This window comes from Crotalus tigris, unplaced genomic scaffold (assembly GCF_016545835.1).
Source record: "Crotalus tigris isolate CLP2741 ecotype Arizona unplaced genomic scaffold, ASM1654583v1 scf7180000017567.3851432, whole genome shotgun sequence".
Classification (NCBI taxonomy): domain Eukaryota; kingdom Metazoa; phylum Chordata; class Lepidosauria; order Squamata; family Viperidae; genus Crotalus; species Crotalus tigris.
In genome coordinates this window covers 2,566,313-2,581,054 of record NW_024096477.1, presented here as the reverse complement: position 1 = coordinate 2,581,054, position 14,742 = coordinate 2,566,313, and the positions used below count along the sequence as shown (strand labels likewise).

Below are 14,742 nucleotides of genomic sequence, written 5' to 3'. Positions count from 1 at the left end.
ATAAATTTTAGGTGTGGTTTCTTTTTGATATCTGCTTCATTATATCCATGGTGTCCCATTTTTTTTCTTTTTGTCCCCTGAATTCATTGTTCTGCCAATTAGCATCTCCAAGAGAAAAGCTGAGAGTGAGAAATAATCAATAAAAAATCTGTAGAAAAGCTAAATATGACCCAGTTGTCTTCACAGTGACAAAAGCAATCTTATATAAAGACATTATTTCCAGTCTCCTACTGTATTTTGCTAATGATTCACAGCACAGCAGTTTTCATACGATATTAGCTACATATTGCTTTGATTGTTTCATTTTCTCCACACAAATCCAAGATCACTTTCCTAATTTGTCCCTGCTAGTTTTGAGCCTCTCTGTGTATTTATGAAATTAAGATTGGAGCAAAGTCTGTGTCTGGCTCGGGCATTCTAGGAGTTGAGGTCGACAGGTTGTTAAGTTGTCATAGTTGCCCACCCTTGTTTTACATTGCTCTACTTTTAATTGATCTTAATATCTTCAAATAACAAGTGTAGCATTAAGGAATTGCAGAAACAAATATTGAGAAGCTTGATCCAATTTATTACACAAAATACTGATCATTTGCTAGGCATGATTTATAAATTATTAATAAAGTATTGCTCAAAATCTGAACAAGTTTATGATTGTATAATTAAATGGATATAGAACATGAATATAGTTACAGACATACAATGGTGAGAATTTTAATGGAAAAAGGATGTTAAATTTACTTCAAACGCTATACTTGGAGTTGGTTTTTCGTTGGCAAGTTTTACCATTGGCAAATCACTCTAGCCTTGATTGCTGAAATGGATAATTATTTTTCTTAAAAAATGTTGCAAATGTATCCATCTTTCAGATATGGTGGCAATGCTGCAAAGAGTGACATTATTGGAAACTGATTTACTCTGGAACAGAATGAATTTTGAAAATTGCAACCCATTTCCTAGCATAGATATTTTTATTAAATTTTACCAAACCAGTATACTATATACCGAAACATAGTAGAAGTAGTATTATATATGTTAATAGCTGCAAAGATTTTATATAACTTTTGTTAGAAATGTCAGTTAATTTCTTCTTTGGAAGAATGGGAAATGAATCTGTGGAAGTATGCTTCATTATCTAAAATAACTTTGTTTTTTAAAAAAATGTAAACCTGATGCGGAATTCAGTTTGGAACTGAAAACTGTTTTCATTATAATCTCATACATGGAATTGCATTGCACTCAAAATGTTGATTCTTTTAAAATATATGATAAAGAATTGAAAAGAAAAAAACTAAAAAAAGAGCAGGCAAACATGTATGTAGCCTTACCCTTGCTTGCACTGAACTGCATTTGCCATTTTGGATCCCCCATCCCCACTCCACCCACCCTTTTCTATCTCCTAGCTCCGTGGTGGCGAACCTATGGCACGGGTGCCAGAGGCGGCACTCAGAGCCCTCTCTGTGGGCATGCGCGCCGTTGCCCCAGTCCTAGGCCTTCAGCTGGGTTTTATAAAACCTTTTCGCTTTAGGCCTCTGCCGCCGTGTGCAAAAAAAAAAAAAAAAGGTTCAATCAGTCAATTTCAACTTCTCGCGGGAAAAAAAAAGATCTTACAAAGTTGGAATTGATTGAACTTTTTAGTCCCACCCAGTCTGCCGTTACCACTGCAGCCACGTTCACCCAATGGGCCACACCCACCCGGCACCCAACGATGCAAAGGTGGGTTTTGGGTTGCAGTTTGGGCACTCGGTCTCTAAAAGGTTCGCCATCATTGTCCTAGTTTATAATATTACGTGTATAATTTGGAAAGCAGTCTATTTAGTGCATTTTGCAATAGCTGTAGTTGTCCAAATTCTGTACGAAGACTGAAACTTGTAAAGGATGTCATAGTAGTCTTACATTTTTCAGTAGTATTAATAAATTGATCTCTTTCTCTCTCTCTCTGTTAATATAATGATTTATGCTTTATTTTAATTGTTTTAGGAACTAAAGTATGGAGATGGTATCCAAATTAGCAGGAACCGAGAGCTGGAGGAATGCTTTGCTCAGGCAAATGAACACATGGACATCCTTGAGGGGTTGATCAGAGAAATGAGACAAATGGGTCAACCATGTGAGCTCTACCAGAAAAGGTATTGAAATTGTATTTGTAACTAAGTAGTATGTCTAGGGTACTGAAATAGTAAATTCTGGCACATTGAATAAATAAGTAGATACATGTGGATGATGGCAGTTATTCTAGGTGATGTAAATCTAGAGTCATGTGATGCAACCTTTATTTTGCCAGATGAACAGTAAATAATTTAGTTGTCATTTAATGTCAGCCTTCCTGAATAAGCCACATAGGAAACACAGCTAGATAAACTAAATCTGCTTTATTGTAAGGCTACATTAATAGAATCTTGCAAGTCTGAAGGTACAGACTTCCCACCACTACTTTCCCTCCACTATTGTTAACTGTTTGATCAATTAGGGCAGGTCTTTCCTAAGTTACTTTGTCTGACCATTAAGTGACTACGGGCTCCTCCCTCTCTTGTCTGGTCATTCTCCAGGCAGGATCTCTTTCCCTCATCCTCCAAGGTCATCCAGACAGTCTATTACAGGGGTGTCAAACTCAATTTCATTGAGGGCCGCATCAGCATTGCGGTTGCCCTCGGGGGGGGGTGGCCAGGATGGATGTGGCCTCCTGGGTGGGTGTGGATGGAGTAGGTGTGGCCTATTGGGTGGGCATGGCCACCTCTACATCGTTTGCATCAAGGGGGCCTGTGGGGGCCTGGGTAGAAGTGGGACAAATCTGAGGGTCTCTGGCAGAAGGGGGTGGGACCGGGGTAAGTGCCAAGGCATGGTCCACTGGAGGAGCCTCACTGCCTGCTGAAACCCCTCCGCCAAAGTAGGCGAGGGCCATTTGCTGGCCACTTCCAGCCAATGGTGCATTTCTTCATTCCGCACAAATGGTGACACCTCCCCAGCATGCACCCAGGGGGAGGGGCCGACACGGTTCCTTGCTGTTTCCAGATGGCCTTGTGGAGCTAAGACTGAATGTGTTTCAGCATAGATGGCCACAAAATTGTACATTGGCTCCTGGCCGGCCTGGGCCAGGGTCAAGGCAGTGGGGGCCGTTCCCTCACTGTTTCCAGGATGGCTTCGCGGGCCACATGAAACCCCTTTCTGGGCCACATCCGGCCCCCCGACCTTGTGTTTGACATGTCTAGTCTATTACATTTGTGCGAACATCAACACTTGAGTAAGACATGATGCAATATCTTTCATAAATGTTATAAATTTATGAAGCTGTGTCTCAAATTCACTTCTAAGATTGTATCTGTTTATTTTCACTTTGATAAAAACTATCACAGGTGGGTTACCCTAATGTAAAACCACTAGAAATACCAATAAAATAAAAAAGGTGGAAACTAATCATCAGCAGAGACAAACTGTATTTATTACAACAGACTTTAAGCATTCATAAATGATATTAGTACAGTTAAATTTTATCTGGGAATCAACATGTTAATGAAGTTGGTAATTAGTGTATTTTTTTTCAGTAGGCACCATGGAGAAGGCTCTGTCCCACCCAATATACTTCATGAATTCTTCAATAATGAATTATTATTCTCTAATTATTTGAAGCTTCTTGCTAAGATAGCTCAGAACCTGAAAGTTCACCTTCCAACCAGTCTGGCGGCTTGGCCTTTGATATTCTTCTTCCTCACTGTAATATTTTTCCTTTAGACTGCTTCAACTTCAAGAGCAGATGCGTGCCCTCTACAAGGCCATCAGTGTACCTCGTGTCCGAAGGGCTAGTTCCAAAGGTGGTGGCTACAGCTCTCAGAGTGCTTCAGGTTGGGATGAATATACTAGGCGTGTCACCAGTGAATGTCTGAACTGGATGAGACAGCAGAAGGTAAGCTTGAATGAATATAGAAGAACGACTGGCAGAACCAGGGGAAGGAGTTAAAAGAAACTTTTAAAAAATGCAGTATCCCAAAGAAAAGGAGACTTAGATATCAATTCATAGTGAATATCTTTTAAAAAATCACTTTGAATTGATATCTAAGTCTCCTTTTGGTAGGCTCAGCAGGGCAGAGACAGCCTGGACAATTCCTATTGGCTTTTGAAAGCCAATAGAATTAAACTCTATTCAAGAGAGTCTATTCTATTGGCTTTCAAAAGCCAATAGAATAAAAGGGAGTAGCACAGCTAAGGAAAAGGGGAAAAAAATGGCAGACTGCGTTGTTTGGCGACCCCGTGAAATAGAGATCTGCTAAATTAAAATGTCAGATTGAAGTAAATGTGATTTTTTGATAATCTGAATAGTCTTTACAGGACAGGTAGTAGTAAAACATTGACAACAATTTTTGATTTTCTTGTTGCTGCTTTGTTAAGATATAGTTTCTGCCAAAGCCCAGGGTTCTGATCTAATTATATTTTTCTTGAACTTGGGGTCATCTACGGTAATATAATGGCTGGAGATAGGGAAATAAGTATTCCCACACTAATCTGAAGTCTCTTTATAATTAAAGGATGCTTGCATTAATTCATCTTTATAAAACTCTTCTTATATTCTTGTAAAGATACCCTTGATGAAGGAAAAACAGTTTCAACTTTGTGTGTGAGGATTTTCATCTGGAAATTAATGTGGGAACAAAACACTAAGTTGATACATAAGAAAAATCTTCCTCCTCCCTTAAAAATTTTGAGAGGAAAAATGCAGAAATATTTTAATTGTAGCATTTCAAATTTTGAAGCAAAAGGAGACTTTCCTCTTCCTAGTGTTTGGAAGTCTGTTATACTGTAAATAGGCATTTTGAGCTAGTTGCTTGCAGCTTCCTTATCTTATTTGTATTGGCTTAATATTCTGTCTGCAAAGCTCAGCTCCAGTGGGCCAAAGCAATACTTTCTCTTGTAAAGCAATACATGGGAAATTCTTCCCAGTAGCCCCAGCAGGCTGGTTAGTGTTTAGTTTTATTTTCCAGCTGGTTTGCAAATTGGAGACCTTTGAGCACCTGGATCAGATTTCCCTGGGAGGAATGGAAGATGGAACGGAGCCACCCTTTTGTTCTTCTGCACTGATGCTTGTCTTAACTTGCTCCTACTTTGACTAAAACAAAGCTGAAAAGATGAAGGCGAAAATCCTGTGTAACTTTCAGGAGGCTAATAACCTAAATTGGCATTGCTTGTTGGAATTGTTCCAGCATGAGTTAAGCACAGATGTGGCTCAAAAGGATGAATATTGTAGCATTACTCTACTGGCATGATATCTTATAAAGACTTTTTTTTTAAAAAAAATAAAAGTTATTGTATCACTCTAGAACAGCATCTCCTAGATCAGTGGTTCTCAACCTGTGGGTCGGGACCCCATTTGGGGTCGAACGACCATTTCACGGGGGTCGCCAAACAATGCAGTCTGCCATTTTTTTCCCCTTTTCCTTAGCTGTGCTACTCCCTTTTATTTTATTGGCTTTTGAAAGCGAATAGAATAGACTCTCTTGAATAGAGTCTAATTCTATTGGCTTTCAAAAGCCAATAGGAATTGTCCAGGCTGTCTCTGCCCTGCTGAGCCTACCAAAAGTCCCATTCTGCAAACGGTGTTGCACCAGTTGAGTAGTCCTCGACTTACGACTGGTTGAGTAGTCCTTGACTTACGACCGGTTGGGGGTCGTGGCATTAAAAAGGTTGAGAACCACTGTCCTAGATGTCCTCAGAATATAATTTATAGAAAAAGACTATACATCTGCTTTTGGCTTTCTTTAAATATTTGCATATCTTTGATAGTGAATGTTATCAAAACTTCCTGTGGTCATAGCAATATATATACATACACGAATCTGACAGGACCATTTTGTGTTTTGTTTCATTTGTATAATAAATAAAATGACCTAATAAGTGATATATGCCAATAAAAGAAAGTTACCATCCCCTATTTCTGTGATTTAAAGTAAGAGATTATTAAGGTTCATGAAGTTCTCTAGTCTTTCATTGAACAATCAATCAAAATATATGAGATATTTTTTAGGGCAGGACTGACCCAAATTGATTACAGGACTACCTGTAATTAATGCCCATCAGCCTAGGAAAACTGACAAAATGATTCCTAAAACTTTGGAACAACATAGATTGTTTCAAGACATAGTCTTGAAATGGAGAAAAATTTGGCAGTGGCAAATCTTTTCAAGGTTGACTAAGATTTGCCGCTGCCCATTTTTTCTCTGTTTCAAGACTATGTCCCTTACTATAGATCTGTATTGTTCAAAAATTTTAGAAATCATTTTGTCAGTTTTCCTAGACTGATGGGCATCAATTACAGGTAGTAATCGGGTCTTCAAACCAAGTGCATAAAATCACTCAGGAAGTCACAAAAAGAATGTCCAGTGTTTGCAAACCTCTCTTACTCTTGCTAAAACCAACGTTAATGAGTCTACAATCAAAAGGTTCTCGATAAAATAATAATTATGGTAGCAAGGTAGATGCCATTGCTCATTAAGAACATGGGTATTCATCTCAATGAAGTTGCTCCTCATGAGGTTTTGATAATATTCAGCAGCAAAGTTATGCAAAAATTCATAAAATCTAAAAGGGTATTTGTTTTCTCAGAACTGTATTTCTTGTTCTCAGGAACAAGGTCACAATAATTGAGGACTGGGAATTATTGGAATAATTGTTCTCAGACTAGTTCGGATCCGTGATTTGTTGGCTGGCATTGGAAATGGAAGCATCTGTTCAGTTCCTATGGCATGGTGTTTCTCAGCTTCAGTAACGTTATGATGTGTGGACTTCAACACTCAGAATTCTCCCAGTCCATACATCTTAAAGTAGCTGAAGTTGAGAAAAGCTGTTGTAGCAGATTGACTGAACTTGAAGGGTGGAAGGTCAGAGGTCTCAAATTATTTTTCCCAGAAGTCCTCTGACTTCTCATACCCTGTTTATCCTGATTAGGAGTAGTAACAAGGTAGTTCCTGCTGCCACTTCTTGTTATCTGGCATTACCCAGGTGAATGAAAGTGATAAGGCTCTTGCAATGTAAACAAAGAAATAGTTCCTGTAATGTAACTTCCTGGCTATGTAATTTAGAGACATATGGCTAGAGGGTTTGATCCTATTTTCTTGCCTGCAAGAGGAAAATTTTATTATAAAACAGGACAAATAAAATGTAACTTTTAAAACTATAAATATCCAAAATGAAAGACAGCAGTTACAGAGCTACTTTAGGTCAGAGAAATCCTATCTGTGGCAGACCAGCAGCATATTGCAGTCTGCTGGAAGTATACAAAACATTTTCTTTCATAATCTTTCTTTTGTTTAATCAATCTGCCTCCTAGCAAGAAAACTATAATTATTTTTTTTTTAAAATGCTATGTGTAAGAGTTGGCATAAAAAGGAATGAGACTGTAATATACTTACACATTACCAGCAGTGAAGTATTGGCTGAGCTACTTAATATAATGTGCAGTGCATACATCATGATGTAGCAAGGAAACAAGATATGATCTAGGTTTGTTTTCGGTGTTGAAGCAAAAGCAATAGAAACTTCACACCTTGAAGTCCTGTGGTTTTCCACCGCTTTACTTTAAAGAACAAATTGCAACTAACAACTCTGTTAGCATAAGCACTGTCAGGAGGAAGTTAAGTAATCAAATTCAATTTGGAAGGTAATTATGGAATTTGTATAATTTTTGGTTGTGCATTTATGAATAAACTTCCAATTAGTACACTTTTTTCAGACTGAAATGGAGTTAATAAAATGGGGATTTGATGCTGCAGCCATTGAACAACAAATCGCTGAGCATAGACGATTCCATAATTCTATTGGAGACTATCGTTGGCACTTGGATAAAGTGAAAACTGATCTGGTAGGTGACTATATATACTTCTTTTTTTAGATGGTTGACTGTCTATTATTAAGTACCTATTGATATTATTGCTAACCTGTTTAACAATAAATATTGCTAAAATCTAAGTCTTCACCTTTGAGAAAAATTGTAGCTTCTTTACCATCACCACATTTTTCCTCACATACAAATAATGATGCATACTTTTTCTGCCTATTGCTTTTTTATTTTAAACAGTGAGTTTGAAATTAATGGAAAAGGGGTGCAGAAACAACATTAGACATTCTGGTATCCTACCAAATAATATCCCCCATTCTCTGCTCTATTCTTCCCAGTTCCATTATCTCCTGGATTGTCATTGGCTTGCTGGATAAATTGAATGACCACTTCAATGGTGCTCTAACAAAGATTTTTGTTGGATTCAGTATGGCCATTGGATAGTCCAGTGTTGGTTGGATTAAAAAAAAGTGCTATAATAAAATCTGGATAACCACAGTTTTCCAATCCTCTTAATTGCCAGCACTCATCTGTATTTCCTTGCAGAGTTATATTCCCTCTTTTCTATTATGGTAAAAATAATGCCCCAAATACTACTGCCCTGAGTTCTCCTGTCTTTAATGGAAATCCCCTCTTTGCTAGACATGTTTTCTTTATTCTTTACTTAACAGCGTGAGAAGGCTGCTGTACATCAGCTGGAAGAAGAATATGAATATCTCTTGGTAAGCCATTTTTTATTTTATTCTTAAAAGTCTTACAATACGTGTTTTTCCTAGTTATTAAGGTAAACTTCAGCATCAGGTTTGCATTTAAATTTAAGTAGGAAGGAAAATTCATAATTTTTCTTACATGATGTGTGATTCCAAATTCATGGCATAATTTGACTTCCATAGAAATATTGGAGTTGAATAGGAATACAATGTTAGATATGTTTTTCCTCCTCTGCAGTCCAGCAATGGGAGCAACTATATCCTCTTTTGGAAAAGAAGAGCCATGTACAAACGAAAACAATAATTGTTCTTTTCTATCAACAATGTAAAATGCTTTTAGAGATATACTCTGGTTCATTATTTGCTATCTTTTATCCTTATAAGCAGGGGTCTTCAAACTTGGCCCTTTTATGACTTATGGACTTCAACTCCCAGAATTCCTCAGCCAGCATGCCTGGCTGAGGAATTTTGGGAGTTGAAGTCCACAAGTCATAAAAGGGCCAAGTTTGAAGACCCTTGCTTATAAGTAAACGTTTAACAAACATAATGCTCGAGTAAGATGTATTCCAGTGTCCATAATTTATATTTCTTACCAGAGCTAATCTTCCAGAGTTATTATGAGGTAAAATGGAGGAGGAGGACACCATCCAAATGTCCCTATGCTTCTTAGAGAAAGACATAAAGCTAATGCAATGAGTAAATTAATTTCATGGTAGACTGTAACCTTTTCAAACAGAAAACTGCATTTTGTTGTTTCCAACCAAAAAAGTTTGTTAATTTTTTTTTCTTTAAAAAAAAAAACTTCAAAAATGATACACTGTAACAAGTCTAGTTAGTCATTTTATTTCAGTCAATGACTAGCAAAACAAATATATATATTTTTGAGGGGGGGAGGAGGAGAATCACATTTAATTCACTTACTATTGATACAGTAACTCTGTGTCTAAAGTCTGGTAGAAATACTTGTTGAAATTTCTGCCTGGCAACTTGTCCTATGTTAAAGAGACGAGCAGAATTTTGATTTTTCTTGTAAAATATTAAGAATCCACAGTCTGGACATGACCAGGGTGTATTAAGCACCTTGGCCATTCGTTTTTCAGTGTGTGATACTTTTATTGCTCCCCCCACCCCCCCACCCCCACATTTTCTGTACTACGGCTTGTACTTTTATGCTTTGATCATTCAGTGAAAAGACTTCTTGTTTCCTTGATGCTGTTTTATAGAGGTTCTCCTTTGAAAGAATGGATCAGCTGCGCCAGCTGCAGAACATCATCCAAGCCACCTGCAGGGAAATCATGTGGATCAACGACTGTGAGGAGGAAGAACTTCTCTATGATTGGAGTGACAGGAACACTGACATTGCAAGGAAGCAAGAAGCTTTCTCTGTGAGTTAATGATACTAACAAATACATCTCATTCAATAACTCATGGTTCGGTCTTTTTTTTTTTAAAGACTGCAAATAATTTTGAATTTTAAAATGCAGAATATAAAAGCTGGTATTAATAGAAGTTTTTAATTCTTCAATACTTAGAAAAGTTTCACTGGTTTCAAGATGGAGACCTGCTTCAGCCATTCTGAGAGTTTATAAGAAAAGGAATGTGATGATTGATACTTCTTCTTTACACACTTCTCTCAAATAATGCGTTTTTTGCAGCATTGGGGAATGTCAAGGCTTACCTTGGGAGATATGCTTCTCTTTCTTTTAGGGAAGATGAAAAGGTTTAGGACAGTGTTTCTCAACCTTGACAATTTTAAGGCATGTGGACTTCAACTCCCAGAAGCATTGCTGGCTGTGGAATTCTGGGAGTTGAAATCCACATGCCTTAAAATTGTCAAGGTTGAGAAACACTGGTTTAGGAGAAGTTATTGCCAATCTGGGAATCAGTGTAAAGCCATTCAACTTTATTGTCCATGTTGGTGTGGTAGTCTTATTGAGGTTTTAAAGTAGATTTTAATTAAAAAAATAGATTTAAAAAAAAATTCATTGGGAATTTCCCCTCTAAGGTGAGGAGAAATTAAGCACAGGCATTCAGTCTCAAAATGGAAGGGATATCACAGGGAAATAAAAGAAAGCAAAGTAAAGAAAATGAGAGGAGAGAGGAATGAGTATTAAACATAGGTTTGTAGACAGATAGGATGCAGCATACAGTTGAACATGAATGATCGATATGGTTGATATTTTGAGTGCTTATTTCAACAAAATTGTTCCTATGGTCGTAACGAACAAATTATGTCTGCTGGGTTTTGCAAATAGACAAATCTTATAATACAATTATATAAAGCAATAAGTACTAAATATACTGATCCTCTTTTCCTGTTGAAACTGAGTTTATATCCATGCCCTTGCCTATTTGCAGAAACGCATGAGCCAGCTTGAGGTTAAGGAAAAGGAACTCAACAAACTTAAGCAAGAATGTGATCAGCTGGTGCTCAGCCAGCACCCTGCTTCTGACAAAATTGAGGTATGTTTTCAACTTCCGACATTTTTATCCTGACGTTATTTTAGGAACAATATGACATCTCATTGAAGTGAAAGCTGGTAATGAAATCCTGTACCCAGAACTGTACTATCAGACAGTCTCTTCTGATCAACAAGTAATCTTGAAAATATGCAAAGCTATATGCAAATACAAGGGGCCCAGTGCTAATTTTCAAAAGCACACTTTAGAATTAGCTACTGTAACAGAAATGTTAACCTATTAAATCATAATCAACAGGCATCCTTAATACTGGGCCATTTTGGATTTGTAGAGGAGGCTTACGTTCTCCATATAGTGGCCAACTAGAAAGCATAAGACCAACAATAGGATAAGAATGCTAAGAAGAGGAAGATATTTTCCTTTCCTTGTGCGTCCTGGTTTTCATTGCCTTTCCTCAACGGGTCTTCTATAAGCAAACTCGGAGAGAGGGACAAGTCAGACATTATTAGTAGGCAAAGCAGAAATTTGGTCATTGATGTAGACTTGATTGTTGACTCTTGGATCCTCCAAACTAGGGTAGATAGTTTTAAAGAAGTGGTTCTCAACCTTTCTAATGCCGTGACCCCATAATACAGTTCCCCATGTTGTGGTGACCCCCAAGTGGGTGTGGCCACCAATAAGAGGGAGTAGGACAGCTAGGGAAAAGGGAAAAAAATGGCGGACAGCGTGGTTTGGCGACCCCCGTGAAATGGTCATTCGACCCCAAATGGGGTCCCGACCCACAGGTTGAGAACCACTGTTTTAAAGATTAAAAAATGAGTTGGTAGTTGAAAAACAGATCAAATTATCAGAATTCAGAACGAATGGCATTTTTTTTAAAAATGTGCAGGCCTATATGGATACATTACAAACTCAGTGGAGTTGGATTCTTCAGATCACAAAGTGCATTGATGTTCACCTTAAGGAAAATGCAGCTTACTTTCAGGTATGTATTGGTATACAGAAGCAATAAATAATACATAATTTATCATTTAACCCTGTATTTACTCTGTAGTTGGAATAATGCAGATAAATTAGATTCCAATTAATAAGTGTACATGCTTGCTGTTTTAAAATAAGCTTTCTTAATTTTGCTTGTAGTAATGATGATTTGTGAAGTAAAGCATCTACAGGTAGATTCAATTCTTAAAGATTACACAGTGGTACTTTGGTACTCAACTGCTTTGAAAATCATTGAATTTGGTACTCAACACATTTTGACGTGAAAATTTTATCCCGGTACTCATTGTTTGTTTGGTACTAAATGTACAAGCTAAAACTTGTCATAGTTGACTGTCTTGTGACCCAATACATTATTCCTTATGGGAAAATTTTGTTTACTATTCACCATTTTTGGTAATCATCGTGCATCCTGGAACCAATTAACAATGAGTACCTAGGTACACTGTACTGTATATAGATTGTCTTCAGTAATCTTTATTTGTTCTTATAAATCTATATTCTTGAAAGGGCAGTCATTGACATTCTTAACTGTTGCATTTTATATAAGGCATCCCAAAAGTCTTAGTGCAGTTTTCATCTTTTAAAGCTTAAAACTGCACTAAGACTTTGGGGACATCCTGTATATCCTATGAAAATCCAATATATTAAATGTGCTTGCTTGTTCTATGTGTAGTTTTTTGAGGAAGCCCAATCTACCGAGAACTACTTGAAGAACTTACAGGATGTCATCAGGAAAAGGTTCATCTGTGATAAAAATATGTCTTTGCAAGTTCTGCTGGAGCAGATTAAAGAATTAGAGGTATGGATGCAGCTGTCTGTTATTGTACCACAAACTCTCCGAGGCGCAGCGCACTATAAAGGTAGTCCTCAACTTATGATGGCAATTGGATCCAGAATTTCTGTCGCTAAGTGATGCAATCAACGTGCAACTGCACCATTTAGCGATAGCAATCATGGTTGCCATCACTAACTGGATCCCATATCGTTTGGCAAGGCAACTCCCTGCTGGTTTCCAACAACCACATCAGTAGGGACACTGGCAGGAAGTTGCAAGTCCCAGGCTGGCAGGCAGCTTAGTGGCCGCTGCCAGGTGGAGAAGGGAGCAAGAGGGTGCATGGGGTTTCAGGGGAGGGTTGGTGAGGATGTGAAGAGGTATGTGAGAAATGCAGGTTAGGGAGAGGCTGCTAGGGTATGAGAAAAGCGTGGGTAGGCTTGGAGAGGCAGTGCAGAGATAGTTGAGTGTGGCCAACGTAGTAATCACCTGATTGTTAGTCACTGCATCCTGTCATAAATGTGAAACAGTTGTCAAGCACCTAGATTATGATAGTGTGGCCATGGAGGGTGCTTGGATGGCCAGAACTCTTGAGAATCAGTTATAATCACCATTTGTTCAATGCCATCACTGTTTAGCAAATACCTTGTGCAGCGACTATTTGCTCTTACAGTGGTGATGAAAAAATAACTTCACTGGTCTGTAAAGCAAAGGAAAGCTGAAGTAAGATCACAAGCTTATTTGCAGTTTCATTTAGTGACCACTTCAGTTAGCAACTGAGTTGCCAGTCCTAGCTGTCACTAACTGAGGACTACCTGTGGTGTTCTATATTTCATCACTCAGTGTCCTCGTATGAAAAGTTCTGTGTTTGAAAGGAAATCAGAGTAGTGCTGCTTTAGTTATACATTGGTAACACACTCATGGAACAATAAATAAAAATAATATGGTTTAGTGACAGCTTGTTCTGTCAGAATTTTCAATGAAATACTCATATTCATTAAGGTATCTGCCTATAACAGTGGTGGTGAACCTATGGCATGGGTGCCAGAGGTGGCATTCGGAGTCCTCTCTGTGGGCACATGTGCCGTTGCCCCAGCCTTGTCTCCCCCCTTGTAGCCCTCCTGGAGAAGGGTTGCCCCTGAGCATGGCCCACGCGGAGCAGTGCAGTCAAGGACATGGCAGCCAGGCAGCGTAGACAAGACTCTGCCCTCACGCCCCATCGCGCACAGTTGATGCTGCGGGGCATGGGCAGAAGGCGTGGCTGCCATGGTGCTGCTGGGCAATCTGCAGTGGGCCCTGGAGGCGATGAGTGGCCCTGCGGGCAGGTGGGGTGGGGGTGGGGCCGGGGGTGGAGTGGGTGCGGGACCAGTTTTTGGGCACTCGGTCTCTAAAAGGTTTGTCATCACTGACCTATACTTTCAGTTAAAATCCAATTTGACACAATAACAATGATATTTTGGTGTTTAAATATAGTTGTTAATCACAACTTTTTTTCCTTCCAGACTGAGCGAGAGAAAATCCTGGAATATAAGAGGCAAGTGCAAAATTTGGTGAATAAGTCAAAGAAGATAGTACAGTTGAAACCCCGTAACCCTGATTATAAGACCAGTAAGCCCATCATACTCAGGGCTCTGTGTGACTACAAACAAGATCTGGTAAGAATCCCATTATTATGGCTCCTTGTGTTAATGCCACATAGAACATTCTGTAGCATAAATGCATTTTTTGTGGCAGAAGTTTCCCTGTGCATAGACAATGAAACCCACACCATCCACATATTTGCTAATTTATTTTAGGCATTTCAGTTTTCAAGTCTTAGGACGAAATAACTTGTGCTGAAGATTCTTATATAGGTTCAACTAAAGCCTACTTTAAAGTAAACATGTAGGATGCTAACATAACTATTTATCATTGATTTAAATGCAACTGCTGTCCTTATAAACATCAGGCTGAATATTTAAAAAATGGTAAAAATCGATCTTTGTTCAGAAATATAACTTCGTAGACTCCTCTTAGCA

The 14,742-nt window shown here is 38.4% G+C and overlaps 1 protein-coding gene across 4 annotated transcripts in view; it reads left to right on the top strand.

Annotated features, from left to right (window-relative positions):
* The window catches only part of LOC120311135 (desmoplakin), a 50,089-nt gene that overhangs the window by 13,602 nt on the left and 21,745 nt on the right, over positions 1–14,742 (top strand). For all 4 annotated transcript variants that reach the window (XM_039350320.1, XM_039350311.1, XM_039350327.1 and 1 more), the window contains exons 3-11: positions 1,978–2,126; positions 3,727–3,898; positions 7,715–7,843; positions 8,491–8,541; positions 9,753–9,914; positions 10,888–10,992; positions 11,840–11,935; positions 12,626–12,751; positions 14,227–14,379. In XM_039350320.1, the coding sequence (XP_039206254.1) occupies positions 1,978–2,126; positions 3,727–3,898; positions 7,715–7,843; positions 8,491–8,541; positions 9,753–9,914; positions 10,888–10,992; positions 11,840–11,935; positions 12,626–12,751; positions 14,227–14,379 (1,143 nt within the window). The remainder of the gene's footprint in view (positions 1–1,977; positions 2,127–3,726; positions 3,899–7,714; positions 7,844–8,490; positions 8,542–9,752; positions 9,915–10,887; positions 10,993–11,839; positions 11,936–12,625; positions 12,752–14,226; positions 14,380–14,742) is intronic.